This window comes from Ictalurus furcatus, chromosome 3, assembly GCF_023375685.1.
Source record: "Ictalurus furcatus strain D&B chromosome 3, Billie_1.0, whole genome shotgun sequence".
Lineage (NCBI taxonomy): Eukaryota > Metazoa > Chordata > Actinopteri > Siluriformes > Ictaluridae > Ictalurus > Ictalurus furcatus.
This window is the reverse complement of record NC_071257.1, coordinates 697028-715440: the sequence shown is the minus strand read 5'-3', so window position 1 is coordinate 715440 and position 18413 is coordinate 697028. Positions and strand designations below refer to the sequence as shown.

Below are 18413 nucleotides of genomic sequence, written 5' to 3'. Positions count from 1 at the left end.
CCTCAGTGTCCATCAGTCCTAGAAAAGGAGGCGTGGCCTCTGTGGCTGTCAGTCCTAGAGAAGGAGGTGTGGCCTCTGTGCTTGTCAGTCCTAGAAAAGGAGGTGTGGCCTCAGTGTCCATCAGTCCTAGAAAAGGAGGTGTGGCCTCTGTGGCTGTCAGTCCTAGTGAATAAGGTGTGTCCTTTCTGTCTTTCAGGCATGGTCTTTGTGTCCATCAGTCTCTTTAAAGGAGGTGTGGCCTCTGTGCCTTTCAGTCTTTGTGAAGGAGGCGTGGCTTCCTCTATCTGTCAGTCTCTTTGAAGGAGGCGTGGCCTCTGTGCCTCCACCTCCTAGTAAAGGACTATTTCCCACCTTAGAAAGAGAGATGGGCAAAAGTTGAGTATAGAATATTATTTGGACCAAAAGAAAGATTTTAACAAACATGATAAAATAATGCAGGTAAAAGAGCGTAGTAATCCTCTCTCGCTCCGTCTCCTCTCTGTGTTTAATACAGTAGAATTAAAGTGAAACTCGGCGTAATACAAGCACATGGTTTTAGCGTTGTCCTAGCGATGGTGTGCCCGTTGTAAAAAAAACCCTGAGCGACTCGCGCTACTGAGAGCTAGCGCTGTGAACAATAGGTGTGATTAAACAGGAAGACGGCTTTAAAAAAAACACACCACTGAGAGAAAAAGCGTCTGATGATAAATAAGCGTCCAAACACGTGATGTGTGATTAGTAATGGACGTTAGGAAGCAGCGGAGTGGTCATCAGAGCGCTGATTACGGCTCTGGAAAAAAAACAAATCGGCACAAGAGTACGGCGTCTGACCCCGAGGGGGAGAAAAATACCGAGGAATCGAGTGGTGATGAAGAGACGCTGATGTGTCTAATGGGGAATTATAAACGTGCACTCACACACACACACACACACACACACACACACACACACACACACACCTATGACCTCTGCTCAGGTTCGTTAAAATCTTTCTTCACGAATAGAAATCCAAAACAGCGAGTATATAGAAATGCAGACTTTTTATTTATTCGTAACATGAAGAAGTTTCTCACAGCGTGTGATCACAAAATGGCGGAGAAGTTTGCTTAGCGACCGATACGGAGATTTACGGCGCGGCAAATCTGGGAAGCAGTTTGGAAACAGAATGGACGACTACTGTTCTTTAAAAAAAAATCTTCTAACTGCTAACTGCTTGCACAAGCGAAATAAGTCAGTAATCAGCGTGAAATCGCTGTTAGATTTACGTAACTAGCGTCGTTGGCGATTAGATTAGCAGCTAGCTAACTGTACTAGCTACGTACACTCTCCAGAGGCACCAGCTGTCTCTGCGACTTCCTTCCGAGCTTTATTTTTGTCGGTAACGTCTCTACACGTTTACGGTAAAAGCATGAGACGAAATTATGGCCTGTAAAGTTTTTCTTCCATTTTTGCACCAACTAATTGCACGTAGGAACTGAACCGCGAAGAGGACGAACGCGCGTGTGTTGCTTCGTCACTTGCTAACGTGAACGTAGCTTAAAGCTCATAACCGACTCCAACTAGGAAAAGCAAAGAAACTGTCCCCTCAACTCGTACTTCCTACTTGGAGAGTCGAGAAGGTGTCCTCAACCCCCGGGTTCAGGATATGACATCATATCGACATGGCTGATGGCGTGGCTGAAGTAGACATTTATAATCTACTATTAAATAGTGAAGATATAATAAAAATATCTCTCTCTCTCTGTCTCTCTCTCTGTCTGTCTGTCTCTCTGTCTCTCTGTCTCTCTCTCTCTCCGTGTCAGTCAGCGCAGCCTGGCCGAGATCACCGAGCTGATCCACACGGCGTTCCTGGTGCATCGTGGGATTGTGAATTTAAAGGAGTGGACGTTCTCAGACGGGCCGCTCAAGGACATGCAGTTCGGGAACAAGATGGCCGTCCTGAGCGGCGACTTCCTGTTGGCCAACGCCTGCACGGGATTGGCTCAGCTGAACAACACCAAGGTACGTCGTCCTGACTCGAACACGGTTACGTTTACATTTAAATCTGCGTGCGCAAAATATTCAAATGACTGAATTTGCATAAAAGTTTGACACTCTGTGAAGTCCAAAACATGCTGAGGGGAAAAGGGGAGTAACCATGGTTACAAGACCGTTCCTTTTTGGGTGGACGTAAACAGTTCACAGATTGTGACGCAGACCCGTGGAAACTGGGTTAGTGCGCGAGTTTAATTTCACTAGAATTTGATTTGTGGTGTTTTTCAGCACCGACCAACACTTCTGAGGAAAACGTCTGTATTCACAATCATTTTTATTGCATAATTTAGTTTCCATGTTGCCTAGCAACTAGTGTTTACAGACTTTTCTTATTACACAGAAAATATGGCACATTTTACCACTTTGCTCTCACATTGATAAGCGTGTGTGTGTGTGTGTGTGTGTGTGTGTGTGTGTGCGTGTGTGTGTTCTTCTGTGCTGCAGCAGCATATGTCTAATTCATCCCTCATTAAACTCTACTGTTAACACACACACACACACACACACACACAATTTAGATGCCATTTGAGGTCGCTGTGTCAGTTTTTATTCTAGTCACACTGAAGGAGGCGTGGCCTCTGTACCTGCCAGTCACAGTAAAGGAGGCGTGGCCTCTGTACCTGTCAGTCACAGTAGAGGAGGTGTGGCCTCTATACCTGTCAGTCACACTGAAGGAGGTGTGGCCTCTGTACCTGCCAATCACAGTAAAGGAGATGTGGCCTCTGTACATGTCAGTCACACTGAAGGAGGCGTGGCCTCTGTACCTGTCAGTCACACTGAAGGAGGTGTGGCCTCTGTACCTGTCAGTCACATTGAAGGAGGCGTGGCCTCTGTACCTGCCAGTCACAGTAAAGGAGATGTGGCCTCTGTACCTGTCAGTCACACTGAAGGAGGTGTGGCCTCTGTACCTGCCAGTCATAGTAAAGGAGATGTGGCCTCTGTACCTGTCAGTCACAGTAAAGGAGGTGTGGCCTCTGTACCTGTCAGTCACACTGAAGGAGGTGTGGCCTCTGTACCTGCCAATCACAGTAAAGGAGATGTGGCCTCTGTACCTGTCAGTCACACTGAAGGAGGTGTGGCCTCTGTACCTGCCAATCACAGTAAAGGAGATGTGGCCTCTGTACCTGTCAGTCACACTGAAGGAGGTGTGGCCTCTGTACCTGCCAGTCACAGTAAAGGAGGTGTGGCCTCTGTACCTGTCAGTCACAGTAAAGGAGATGAGAGTCCTAGTGAAGGAGGCATTGCTTCTGTGGCTGTCAAAATACCCTTTCCTTCTTTCACATTCTCCGTTCACACACACACACACACACACACACACACGCACACACACACACACACACACACACACACACACACACCAGTCAGAGCTGAGGTAAATGTGCATATGAAAATAAACCCTTTTCCATCTGATTTACTTTAGCCATAACTACATTCACACACACAGAGATAAAAGAGAAAAGTCGGTCTGAGGTCACTGCTGTGTCTCGTCCTTAGATTGAAGCACTGTCAGACTTATATAGAAATCAAACTCTGTGTGTGTGTGTGCGTATGTGAGGCCAGTGAAGGTTATCTGCAGTCCACTCTCCTGTATCGCCAAGCAGATCATTGGTGCAGATATTGCTGGGATAAACAACACTTACTGCTCTGTGTGTGTATGTGTGTGTGTGTGTGTGTGTGTGTGTGTGACTGATTTAATCAACAAATCAATACCACACACACAGGGAGTGTCAAACTAGTGTTTTAACGTTAAACATCTCCAACATGATACCGCGTGTTCCGGAAAATTCTCTCACGCCTCTCAGATACTTTGGAAAAATATTTCAGTTAATTTGGAAGAAGCACCTGCAGTTGTGGGGGAAAAGGGGAACAAGGAGAAATGTACCTGTTATTTATAGATTTTCAGATTGAAAAACAAAACGAAAAACAAAAGTAAAATGTCAGACACAGAATATTACCCCTGACTTTTGTTAATGAAGGAACGTCTGCAAAACCTAACACACCAAATTGTCTTTCGCAGTGATGTTTGTTGGTAAAGGAGACCTTGTATCTGTACACACGTTCGACTCACGTGACTCGAAGAACGCGCGTCGTGATCGCGTCACGTGACGCGTCTCGGCCCCCCAAAGAATTGCTCGTTGTATTTAATTTGTCCTTACGAGTCATTCCACCAATCCCTGTCCCATCACACAACATGGAAAGAACGGGGCGGGGCTTGTAGAAGATCAACAGACGTGAAGATCGAGGCTACGAAGATACGGGTCGTCTACGGTGTGTACGCGGTTGTACGTCAGAATGAAAACCGTCACGACGTTAGCGTTGTTCGCGAACACTGCAGGTTCGGTTCGCGCCGAGTGAAGCGTTTTGCAGCTTCTATCGATAAACGTGTATAAAACACGATTACGTGAGTTAGAGATGGTTTCAGTCTTAGCCGAGGTCTATAAGTCTGTTCTGAAAAAAACGGACAAAATGCCTTCAACGTTTTGTTCTTTGCAGCGTTTGAGGTTGATATTTAGTTTTTATGTTTTATCAGAAGTGTTGCACAGCGACCCCTGGTGGTGCACGGAGGAAACTCAGTCTAGAACAAAGTGCTGTGACTTCATGTTGCATGATCTTTACAATATAGTTCTCACTTAAACATCCCCGTGCCCGAGTTTCAGTCAGGAGTTGGCTGTGTGGGATAAAGCGAGTCCTATTATGAGACAGCATTAGTACATCTGCCTTCTAAGGGTCCTTAATGGGGACAAATTTGAAGACGTCAATCTCGTAATTCCGTTCTGGAATAACGTTTATATCTGGAATATCGGCACATGTCTATTCGAATTCTTCATCATCTTTAGTAGACACGTTTTAAGGAATATTAGAACGTTGTCCGAAAACCAAGTAACATCACGTTTTCTGCTTCCATTTGATACTCTCACACACACACACACACACACACACACACACACACACATATGGATGAGTGTGAGTAAAGATCACAGCTGTGTTTCTGGTGTGTACAGTAACCCAACCTGTTGTGCGTTCGTCCGTGGAGATCAAAGACCAGTGGATGAGCGACTGGCAGGAGATCGAGCCGCGGAGTCTCGTCTACGCGGATAAAATGGTGGATGTGTTAAATTACACGTACAAGGTTTCCACCGCTGGGTTTAAAAGTGATCTTGCCAGATGTATAAAATTGAGGTGTTGTAAGTGATAAGTTTATACTTTAGCCCAAAGCCCAATCGAAGCAAGACCACACTAGGCCAGGAGGACGTTTTTAAAGGCCAGCTATCTCCAAAATACGTGTCTTCAAATCCACTGTTCGCTGTTTCAACTGCAACATAAATACATACTTCAGTCCTACATCAGACAGTAGTGTTCTCCAACACACACACATCAGCAAACACCATCAGACACTAGTGTTCTCCAACACACACACATCAGCAAACACCATCAGACACTGACAAAACCTCTCCAATACACACTGGCAACAACAAACGCTACTGTTCTACACCAAACACCAACATTACCTAATAAAACACTTACTGAGGTTCTCTGGCATCAAACACCAATGTTCTCCAGACAACTAACACCAATGTTCCCCAGACAACTAACACCAATGTTCTCCAGACAACTAACACCAATGTTCTCCAGACAACTAACACCAATGTTCTCCAGACAACTAACACCAATGTTCTCCAGGCATCTAACACCAATGTTCTCCAGGCAACTAACACCAATGTTCTCCAGGCATCTAACACCAATGTTCTCCAGACAACTAACACCAATGTTCTCCAGACAACTAACACCAATGTTCTCCAGACAACTAACACCAATGTTCTCCAGACAACTAACACCAATGTTCTCCAGACAACTAACACCAATGTTCTCCACCAACATGCTATGGACATAAAACATCAATTCTCTCTGGACATCAAATACCAAAAGTTCTCCAGGCAACAAGCACCGACGTTCTCCAGACATTAAAGACACCCATGTTCTCCGATCATAAAACACAGACATTCCCTGGGCATTAGACCTGAACATTCTGCAGCCAACAGAAACTTTCCCCAACCCACGCTGACATTCTCCACCAGCTACCATACATGTTTCCATTTCATCATAACATTCATTAGAAATGACCAGGCGAATTGATCAGCGTGAACGTGGGAGAACATTCTAGAAACTTTCCAGCTGACGCACACGCAGTTCCGACACATGGACACGACTCTTGGTTTTGTTGGTGCTTGTTTGATCGGTGTGCTCTCGGCTGTAAAGCGCAAGCGCTTTAGCTTGCACAAAGGAGGCTTAGCACTCATAGCATCCGCAGTAGCGTTACGGTTAGCACCAGGCCATTAGCGGCACAAATCAGTGAAGCTAGCAACACAGCTGAGAGCTTTTTTCATCCACTGAGTGATCTGTGATGTGTACTATGTGGCCTTGAGTGGGTTCCTGGCTTGGTGCGTGTGTGTGTGTGTGTGTGTGTGTGAGTGGGATCCTGGCTCGGCACTAGCATAAACGGTAAGGTGATCCGGACGAGGTCGTCTCCTCTTTCCTCCCTCGCAGACCTGTCGGCGAAACGCGACACCGGCTGGATTTGGGAATGAGACGAGGCTGAGGGAGGAGGGCTTATCTGATACTTTCCGAAAAAAGCCCCCTTCACGTCGCACACACACACACACACACACACACACGCACACACACACATTAGCTTCTCCCCTGTACTGAGCGTTCGAGGCAGCACATCTGGTAACACTGTAGGAGCATTGTCCTTTTCGAGCTCTGGGTGAAGGAGTCGGATTGCCTCAATATTTCCTCAAGGATCCGGTTACCTAAAAGGGCAGAGACGGAGAGAGAGATGAAAGTTAGAAAGTAAGGAAAAGTAAAGCGGGGAAAAAAAAAGGAAGGAGAGCCAAAGAAACAGAGCTATGTAACTAAATATGAAATATGAAAAAAAAAAAAAAAGACAAGTGTCTGGACTTAATGATCCACTGCTCTCGTTACCCCCCCAACCCCCCCCCCCCTTTCCACAGACGTCCTCTTTCACAGATGAGTCTTTCAGAAACGGCGGGAAAGACTGATTAAAAAGGCTGAGTAAAGGAGAGCAAGAGATGGAGGGAAATGGATACTAGGGTTAACTCGGTGAAAGGACAGCCTCTGGGTGGATTTCAAAAGCACCTTCATATATCCAGGTTTAAGAAGTATCGGAGGTGCACCTTTCTCCACCAAAACAGTGAAGTGCTCCATCCGATGGAATCACTCACACACCTGATTTCCCCAACATCACATTCAATCACATCCTCCACCAGAGCTGAGGTTCTCAATCGGATACAACACACACCAAACGTTCTCCATCCAACACCCTTTTTTAAATTCCAATTCTCATTGGGGTTTTTTTTTTTTTTCCAAGAGCCCACACACTAACCATGTCCAACAACATCTAACTAATTTCCAATATAGAACAGTGTTCTCCAAGAGCCACACAACGATCTCCAACACCACCAACATTCCCCAAGAGACACACCAACGGTCTCCAACACCACCAACATTCCCCAAGAGCCACACCAACGATCTCCAACACCACCAACATTCCCCAAGAGACACACCAACGGTCTCCAACACCACCAACATTCCCCAAGAGACACACCAACGGTCTCCAACACCACCAACATTCCCCAAGAGACACACCAACGGTCTCCAACACCACCAACATTCCCCAAGAGACACACCAACGGTCTCCAACACCACCAACATTCCCCAAGAGACACACCAACGGTCTCCAACACCACCAACATTCCCCAAGAGACACACCAACGGTCTCCAACACCACCAACATTCCCCAAGAGACACACCAACGGTCTCCAACACCACCAACATTCCCCAAGAGCCACACCAACGATCTCCAGCAAGCCCCAGCATTTTTCCTACAGACCAACACGTTGACGCCATCGTTTTCCAGTTCCACTGGATGGATGTCAGCATTCTTCATGACTCACCCCGAACGTTTTTCCATCCAACGTTTTCTGACCCAGCAAACCCACACTCGTGTTCTCCAACAAAAACAGTGCACCAGTGTAGTCCATCCAACACCCACATTTTCCTACGCACACCTCCAGCAGGTTCACGCAGAAGTTCTTCAACAAGCACACTGTTGGAATATGAAGGAATGCAGGAATACACTATGGATCAGATTCCAGTCCACAGGGGCACCAAGCACTCACTCATTCACAAGTAGGCGCGATTTAGGGTCACCAGTGTACCTACTGGCATTTTGGGAGACTGGAGGGAACTGGAGAACCCAGAGGCGTGAACGTGCCAAAACCCACACAGACAGTGACCTGAGCTGAAGTTCAAACCAGGAACCGTGGAGCTGTGAGGCAGAACATCACCACCTGCTGTACCACCACCATGCTGCCCTTACACACACACACACACACACACACACACACACACAGAGCTCCAAATAAAAACGATATACCAAAGGTGTTCACGGCAACTTTTTCCACATTTCTAGTGTTCCCCGACACGCCATTCTTTCATCAGCATTCCATTCGTTCTCCAACAGATTCTTTAAAAAGACACGTAGCAAGCGGTGTACCTCAGCAACACACGCCGACGATTTCCTCAGCAAACCTACATCACCGACTTCCTCAGCAAGCAACCACCAACGTTTTCTCCAGCAACACACGCTGACGATTTCCTCAGCCAGCCCACCACACGCTGACGGTTCCCTCCAGATCAGTGTTCTCCATCATATACCTTCAATGGGTAGTTGTTGACTTCAGCAGAAGTTCTCCAGATGTTCACCACACAGTGCCTCTAACAGGAGCAGATAGTAACGAAGCTTTATTTTTTTGAATGATTCTGTGGGTAGTGACAGGATGAGGAGCTCGGCACTCCGGGAGAGCCACAGCTTCTGGGTTTGGGTACGTTACAAGGACGCCCCCTAGTCGGCTCGTCCTAGAGCTTTATCGGGCACGTCCTGACGGACGGAGGCCCCCGGGGCAGACCCGGGACTCGCTCACGAGATTACATCTCGCATTTGGCTTGGGAATGTCTCAGGGTCACTTAGGAGTCTGGAATCTGTGGCTGGGGTTCGAGTCGTCTGAAATGACCCTCTCGACCTGTTGCCATTGTGAGGCCCACCAGGAAAAGAAGGAACGCAAAATGTTTACGATGACCACAAATATCCACGTCCAGAACTTAATAAACACACGCAAACCGGAGGTGCCGACCCCTCCCCTTTTGAAATAGTTTGCTAATCGGGATTCGTTAGAGTGTCACGGTGGAAGTGCTCCTGGGATTGAAGTCTGTCCTGTACGCCCGTCTCCTTCTCGGAAGAGCGTCCGTGCTACAAGTTCCTCGTCACACCGAGGAGTTCGTTTACAAATGCACCTGAAACGTAGATTTTTCTTTTCCTTTCTCTCCACGGTATACAGTATCATGTAACCGTGATAGACATTCAGTCAGTAATGGCGGTGTGAAATGTAATCTCGGCACATGCTTAATTCCGAGTTAAGATATCGGGTTCCGGTTTCGGAATCAGATTTGTAACGTGAGCGTTCTCGGACTCGCCGTCTTCCCCTCGGTCAACTTGGTGAAATGTCACAAATCTCATTTGGAGCGAGCCCTACAACACTTGTACACTTTTACCTCTTGTCTTGTTTCGATTTCTTTCTCGCTTTCTGTTCTTTTTACACTTTTTCTGAGCTGTGTGTGTGTGTGTGTGTGTGTGTGTGTGTGTGTGTGTGTGTGTGTACGCGTGTACGCGTGTGTCCAGCTGTCCGAAGCCTTATCAATCCCTCAGTTATTCGGACGCTTGACTGACCATCTGTTTAATGTGTGTTTCGGTCACTGTATATCTCCTGTCTGATTCAGAACCTCCTCAGATGAAGTGGAACACGCCCAGGACGTCAGAGCGAGTCACATCCTGATTTAGGAGAGCTTTAGGAGAGCTTTAGGAGAGCTTTAGGAGAGCTTTAGGAGTTCTGAGCTGTGATTTTTTTTTTTTGGTTTAAGGTGGTGGAGCTGATCTCCAGTGCCATTGGAGACTTGGTGCAGGGCGTGTACTACGAGAACTCCAACTCCGCAGAGGTAAGACGGAGGGACGGACGCTCGAGTGACGGCACAGATTCATCAGGAACGCACACTTAATGTGTAAATGTCTGATGAAAGTTTATTTCATCCGTTTGTTCTTGTTTGTTTAACCTCGCCACGTCGGATCCAATCAGACACGATTGAAATCCAGAAACGCAGCCGTACGGGGTTTTGGTTAAGGCTGAGGTTCGAATTGATGACATAATATCGATATTGTGAGAAATTCTTATCTCGCAAGACGCCATTCTTTTACGTTTTGAAAACGTTTTTCGATAACGGTTACAAACTTAAATCAAAAGTCTCGTCAGAAGCAACTTCCAGATTTTTCTTTAACGGATGTTTATATCGTGAAAAACATCATGTTTCTCAGAAATGAATCGTATTATTATTAAATATTATTATTATTATTATTAATAATACTAGTAGTGTCATAGTAGGAAACAGCAGTGTAATAAAATGTAAATACGAATGTAAATAAATATCAACAAAACACGCTTTTAATTAGAAATGGAAAGGATTTGGAATAAATTATTTAATATTTTATTATAATTTTATGTTTTATATGAATAATTTGGAATTCATTAATTTAGTTATTATAATGTGTAATAAATACATTATTATAATATTTAATATGAATAAAATTATGTAACTTTATTATCATAATGAAATAATGAAATAAGTAGGTATAAGAAATGATGATAATTAGCTAGGTTTTATTGGTTTAGAGTACATCTGAAATAAATTATTATTATTGTTATTATTATTATTATTATTATTATTATTATTATTATTATGCAGTAAGTTTCCTCCTGTGTATGAAGCTCTTGAGCTGGAAAGGAAGAGTGAGAGAGAGAGAGAAAGAAAGAAAGAGAGAGAGAGAGAAAGAGAGCTGGTGAGGTCGTGTTTCTTTTCACCCCTTTTAGCCAAGAAGATTCCGAGCAGGAGCGCGAATCGCTTTCCTCCTCAAATCCGGCTCCGGTTACACACACACTCCTCCTGCAGTGTTTAGTGTTTATTCCCCGTGTTTCAGACGAGAGGGGGACAGGTATTAAAACGAGACAACTCGACCCAGAACTTTCTCTCTCTCTCTCTCTCTCTCTCTCTGTGTTTTGGCTGAGGAATGAGGACGTCGCTCCGGTTTCTTCATCTTTTGGAGGAAATTTTGTCTTTCTGTGTCTTGACTTTGAAGCTGTAGATCAGTGAGAGGATCCTCAGATCACGTATCACTTTCTTTTCTTTTGTTTTTTTTTCTTTTTTAACTATAAAGCACACGTTATTCCCGGGATTATACAACCGAAAGTGAAATAATGGAAGTAGAATTCTGATTTCTACACTAATTACAATAAATAATAATTCACTCATATAATCATATATGTCATTGTTTCGCTGCTCTACCAATAAGCAAAATCTCTAATAAACGGTATTTAAGTTAGCCGTTCACATCCATCACATCAACACACACACACACACACACCAGTCCAAAATTCAATCCAAAGATGATCTGAAATCCCACTTGAATTCAATCACATTCGCAATCGTCTGTTTACGGAATCGTTCCGAATGAGCGCCGATGCAGCTCCGTCAATCCGATCGAGTCAAAAATGACCACAAAATCCTTTCTTCATTTCATTCTTTCCCCTTGACTCTAAATGTTCAAAAAAAAATTATAATAATTGTTTTATTCTGAATTATTCTAAACTAAGACTTATAGACTAAGTCACTAATTACACTTGATATATCTTTACAAATGTAATATTATTACATTTAAATTTGAATTATGCACAAATTATTATTATTATTATTAGAATTATTATTATTATTAGAATTATTAGTATTATTATTATTAGAATTATTAGAATTATTATTATTATTAGAATTATTATTATTATTATTATTATTAACCTGCCTTACCTGTTAAAGAAGATGTTATTGATGATATTATGTTAAATCCAATAATAATAATAATAATAATAATAATAATAATGTATTTTATTTATGTAGCAGTCAAAAGAATAAAAAATGAAAACATCAAATAAAATGGAGTACAGGATATGGGGAAATAGAAAAGGAAATGTATCAAAATAAGATATATGTTCTTTAAAATTTCAAACACTTTTTTGTTTTGTTTTTTTTATTTATTATTATTAGAATTATTATTATTATTATTATTAGAATTATTATTATTATTATTAGAATTATTAGTATTATTATTATTAGAATTATTATTATTATTATTATTATCATTATTATTATTATTATTATTATTAGAATTATTATTAACCTGCCTTACCTGTTAAAGAAGATGTTATTGATGATATTATGTTGAATCCAATGATAATAATAATGTAAATATTTATATAAATAAATATAATGTAAAAAGGAAAAGATCAGATAAAATGGAGTACAGGATATGGGGAAATAGAAAAGGAAATGTATCAAAATAAGATATATGTTCTTTAAAATTTCAAACACTTTTTTTTGTTTTTTTTTAATAAGGGAAAGCTGTCGATGGCGTCATGGGAGGACCAGGCGTTCCTCTCCCATGGTGCATTGCTGGCTAAGAGCTGCCAGGCGGCCATGGAGTTGGCGAGGCACGACGCGGAGGCTCAGACTCTCGCTTACGAGTATGGAAAACACCTCGCTCTCGCACACAAGGTGAGGAAACGGGAGGAAGGAACAATCGCATGAACACACACCGGAAACAAGTGTGTGTTCGAGTTCTCCAGTAAACCTGCTGACTTTATTTAACGAGTGAAATCAATAAACCGAATTTCAGAACAAAATAGTTTTACTGCGCTTTATTATTTTACATCAACGCGTGTAAATAAATCTCCGCATCAGAATTAGACGCTCCTCATGGCGAGGAAAGTTTATTTATATTCCACGTTTACGTGTGCAGAGGAGATAAAAATGAAATGAAATGAAATGGAATGTATAGGATTAATTCGTTATCGTTAAACGTGTCGCAGAAGTAAAGTTGTGGGCGTGTCAGATCGCGTCATGATTGACTGCGATGTCTCCATGGTAACTCGTCACAGTGCGAGTACTAGTGTGTAAGAATAACAGAGCGAAGCTTTCACATCACTTTTATGTGTGTGTGTGTGTGTGTGTGTGTGTGTGTGTGTGTGTGTGTGTGTGTGGTGTAGCTGAATTTGGACCTGCAGCCGTTCATGAAGAGCGGTTCCGACCCGGTGGTCTTCTCTCTGGACTCGGCTCCTGCGGTTTTCCACCGGCTGATCGTCGGACACGAGATTTGGACGCGCCAGTTACAGCAGGTATCGCACGGCGCCCCGGGATCCCGGACTCTGATTGGTCAGAAGGTGTGGAGTGATGTCTTGTAACCGCAGCTCTGACAGTAGCGCAGGTTTATTTATATTAACGCGCTCGTCCTGTAAGGAGAGGTTTATTCAAGGTTTAAGGAAGGAGTCTCCAGTGTCAGCGCTCCGTAACGGCCAGAGGTGAAGCTGTAGCGTGAATGTTCACAGGTGTTGATTCACGTCTCTCCGTCTCTGTCGCTCTCCACAGGCCCAGAACTCCACACCACAGACGGATTACTCGAAGGTGAGTGTCCGAAGAATCGGGTTTTATTCGGGCGCCGAAGTTTACGCACCCTTCAACTGGGCTCCGATGAAGTCTGTCTGTCATCACCATGAAACAAAAAAATCGACAAATATACAACTTTAAATGTTCTCACATCTCAGACGGCGTGACCTCTTGCTAGACTTTGTGTTTGGAGCGATGGACAGGCGCGTGGAAAGATGCGGAGGAGCAGAAATAATGGAACGCTTCAAAATTTACCAAACAGTAATAATAAATGTAAACGAAGGGGCACAAACTTTCGTGTACTCCCTGCACTTAACTGTAGAAGGATCAAATACTGAGGATAGTCATCTTAAATCTAGAACTGCTCGTAGGCGGCCGGTGGTGTTTACGCAGCGTTAATTAATAATTGAATTAATAAATGAATTAATAAGCAGCGCCATTTAAACGGGATAATAACAGGATAATAACGCGAGTTGATCATTTATTTTACACCACGAGCCTGTTTAAAGTGTGTTTTTGGGTGAAAATGAACCGTATAAGTTTATCCTGATGACTTTAATACGGATCTGCGGCGTTTACTGAACCCACAGTTCATTCTGTATTTGTTTTGGGTCTGGTATTAATCACCTCGTTAATTATTCCTTACTAATTAAACGCATTAAGTATCACTAACATTACTGAGAGAAACGACTCGGGTTCAAGCGTCTGAACGAAGAGGGGTGTGTGTGTGTGTGTGTGTGTGTGTGAGTGTGTGAGAGAGAGAGAGAGGTGTCTGCTCTCTGTAACCGATAGTTTAGAAATTTGGTTTCCAAAGTCGGGGGGACAAAAGAGAAAGAGAGATACATGATGCAGGGATATGAGAGAGAGAGAGAGAGAAGGTGAGACAGATGGAGGGATGAGAAGGGGGCTGGATGGGTGAGAGAGAGACTGATGGAGGGATGAGAGAGCGAGAGAGAGAGCTCAGGTCGCCGTGGAAACGAGATACGAAAGGATCAAGTGGGCAGTTTATTTGTAGAGGAGACAGAAAGACGTTGTGACAGCGACATCACAAGAGGGTCTCCTTCCACACACACACACACACACACACACACACACACACACACATTAAACCTTGCACATCCAACTTCACCTTGTTCTGTCCATCCCTGCTGTCAGGAGTGTGCTGTTTTACACACACACACACACACACACACACACACACAGAGTTAAACTTCAGTAAAAGTTCACCAGAAACAGTGAGAGAAAGTAAAGGAGAGAATGAGATGGAGTTGGAAAGAGAAGGAGGGATGGATGGAGAGAGAAAGTTAGACATGAGGTCAGAGTGATGTGTGTGTGTGTCTCTCTCTCTGTCTCTCTCTCTTTCTCCCCATAAGCGCTCTTCAGCAAATCACATTTCCAAAATGCCTTCAGCAAACCCACAGCACAAATTAAGTGTGTGTGTGTGAATGTGTGTGTGTGTGTGTGTGTGTGTGTGTGTGTGTGAATGTGTGTGTGTGTGTGTGTGTGCGCGTGTGTGCGTGTGCTCTTAAAATAAAGATTAGGTACTATGACAGACAGCTACTAGAATGACCAGACTAGGACGGACAGACAGACGGACCATGCAGAAATCAAGACGAGACGAAATCAGACTAGAGCAACCAGACCTGATGGTCCGGGCAGACAGGCAAGATCAGACAATCATGAAAGAGACGGGCAGGAGAGACAACACAGACACAATCGAGAGCAGTCAGACAAGATCAGATAGAAAGACAAGACCAGACAGACAAAACCAGACAGACAAGACAAGACCAGACAGACAAGACAAGACCAGGCAGACAAGACAAGACCAGACAAATATAATGTCAGGACCAGACAGACAAGATTAACAAGACAAGATCAGACAAGATCAACCAGTCAAGACAGAGACAGTCAGTAATAACTAGACAAGTCTAGACAAGAACAACCAGACCTGATGTGCCAGACCAGACAAGACAGAGACAGACAGCCAAGATCAGACAGCCATGAATGAGACAGGCTGGAGAGACGAGACCACACAGATACAGCTGTGAGCAGTCAGACAAGACTAGACAAACACAGCCAGACAGACACAGACTAGACAGACGAGACTAGCAGATCAGACAGAGAAAAACCAGACAATCACAACAAGACAGTCAAGAACAGAGAGACATGGCCAGACAGAGACAGACCAGACAAATATAAAGTCAGGACCAGACAGACAAGATTAACACGAAAGACCAAGCTAGATCAGACAGACCAGATCAGACATTCAAGACCAGACAATTATAAAGTCAGGTCAGATTAGGGAGGGGTCATCAATCTTCCCAAAGGCCCAGTGTGGCTTCAGGATGTCATTCCAACCAAACAGATGACACACCTGGTCAGGTGTGATGGAAAACTGTCAGCACTGTCTACAGTGTGTGTGTGTGTGTGTGTGTGTGTGTTTAACGTCGTGTCTCTGTCCTCTCTCCAGCTGTGGTCTGGGATTAGATCTGGGGGCGGAGTGAAGCAGGCTGTTGACCTCTGCACCGAGCACGGAAACACAGCGCTGGAGGCCATCCGGCGTTTCCCCCCGTCCGAGGCTCGCTCGGCTCTCGAGAACATCGCCGGCGCCGTCACCAGGTTCTGATGGAACCACGCCAGATCCGGAGTCTGAGCTCCGCCCTCGTCCGGCCCGAGCGTCCGGAGTCGCGCGTTTTGAACCCTGCGTCGGTGACGGAGCCGGCCGAGAGGAACGGCGGATCTTTGTAAGAACCATCGGACGATTTTAACGAGGATTTTACAGTACACTTCTGAAGGCACAGAGGCATCGCCATGACAACAGCGACGACACGGACAACGCAGATTGCGTGTTTTGTTCCGCGGGCGGATCCGCTAGCACGAGACGTCGTGTTCGCATTAGCGACGTTCTCGCTCCTGTCAGGCTTATTGCAATGGGCCGACAAAACTCGTGTCACACACTGTTCATGTCATGTGTTGCTTTGGTTGCCATGGCAATAAAATGTGACTCCACCCCCAAATGATGCTCAGGCTCTTGGTTCCTGAACAGCATTATACACCTGTAGTGTGTGTGTGTGTGTGTGTGTGTGTGTGAGATTGACACTAATAATTAATGAGAAGTGTGTGTGTGTGTGTGTGTGTGTGTGTGTGTGTGTGTGTGCAGATGGGCAGGAAGCACTGTGGTATCGATCGACTCGGCGCCAGGCTGGGCAGCCTGTGGTTTCCGCGGCGACCGCACCGGGACGCTCAGGGTGTGAAGCGGGGCGGGTCACACGTATACACACACACACACACACACACACACACACACACACACACACACCTTCTCTCACTTTCTCACAGTCTCATGTCCCCTCTCGTTCTCTCTCTCTTTCACCGTCACTCTTTTTCACACGTTTTTTTCTCTCTCCTTCATTTCGTTTTTCTCTTCATCTTTTCTTTTTACTTTCTTTCGCTCTTTTCCTCATTCCTTTCATCTCCCGCTTACTTCCCCGTCTTTCTGTCTTTCTTTCACTCTGTTCTTTTTTCTCTTTCTCTCGCGCTTTATCTCTGTAGCGCTCCGACAGCAGAACAGATCTTTACATGCCTCGTGTAAAGCGTTACTTATCACCGTTGTCATGGTTACACGCTCACAGTGGGAAGGGTCAAAACCTAATCACTGCTCCACACCTTATTATTGTTCGTCGCGTCTGATGACACGCAGCAGCCGGCCAATCAGAGACGAGTATCCCACTGTGGACTTTAATGTGGATCATTTCAGCTATTAATCGTTTGGATTTATTTCTGGATTTGTCCCTTCAGAGGAAACCGTGTGTGTGTGTGTGTGTGTGTGTGTGTGTGTGTGTGTGTGTGAGATGGCCGTCAGTATCACGGCTCTGTGTAACGTGAGCTCGTCTCTGTTTTTGTTCATGGAAATGGAGATTTTTTGCGGTTTGGAGATTCACCGACTCGAGCTGTGTGTGTGTGTGTGTGTGTGTGTGTGTTTGAGAGTGTGTATAGGGGCTCGTGGGGCAGCAGCACCACCTCCACTCAGCTCTGTGTCATTGCAGCACACACAGCGAGTGCGATGTAACTTTTTCTGTCAGTAATAAGAATTCGATCAGTTCTAACACTTAAACCCATCCGGATCTTCACTAGAAGTTATTACTAGAGATGCACCGGCGTATCGGCCGATGAAGGCGATTTTTCCCGCTAAGGGCTTTTTTTCATGCTACCCGCTATCGGCGATAGTTGAAAAACATCCGATGATCAGGGCGGATTATATCCTGTCAATCAAAAGAGGGCGGGGAAACACATGGATTTGGTTCTGCGTGTAAAGACGATGTCTCGTGTGGAATGATGACAAAACTGCAGTCTGTGATCTCTGTAATCTCTGCACTAAAACCGGAAGTACATTTTACGACGCAGAAATTTCGCGTTGAGTCAATCCCCGATCCCAAACCCCACTCCCCCCCCACTCGCCCCGCATTAAAGGGCCAGTACACTGTTGAAAGATTTAAGTTGAAGACAAGTTGACAAAAAAAGTATATACTGCACATAAAAATAGATTTATAGAGTCGTATATGTCATATCCAGTGAATGTTAATATATAAAAAGCGGATATTGTATATCACCGGTTTGATGTCAGTGATGGAGTAGAAATGCTCGTGTGTGTGGAGAGTGAGCGTGAGACTAACTGGAGGATTTTTATAATTCAGTCCATGTTCATATGAATGAATAACCTTCAATAAGGTGATAATCTTACTCTAATCTTCAGAACGTAGTTCATGTGCTCATGTTAATGT

General features: G+C 44.5%; 1 protein-coding gene across 1 annotated transcript in view; it reads left to right on the top strand.

Annotated features, from left to right (window-relative positions):
* The window catches only part of pdss2 (prenyl (decaprenyl) diphosphate synthase, subunit 2), a 20101-nt gene extending 3602 nt beyond the window's left edge, over positions 1-16499 (top strand). Inside the window, exons 2-7 of the mRNA XM_053620233.1 lie at positions 1782-1980; positions 10012-10086; positions 12586-12744; positions 13236-13409; positions 13615-13650; positions 16103-16499. Of these exons, the coding sequence (XP_053476208.1) occupies positions 1782-1980; positions 10012-10086; positions 12586-12744; positions 13236-13409; positions 13615-13650; positions 16103-16258 (799 nt within the window). The 3' untranslated portion in view covers positions 16259-16499. The remainder of the gene's footprint in view (positions 1-1781; positions 1981-10011; positions 10087-12585; positions 12745-13235; positions 13410-13614; positions 13651-16102) is intronic.
* The last annotated feature ends 1914 nt before the right edge of the window (positions 16500-18413 follow it).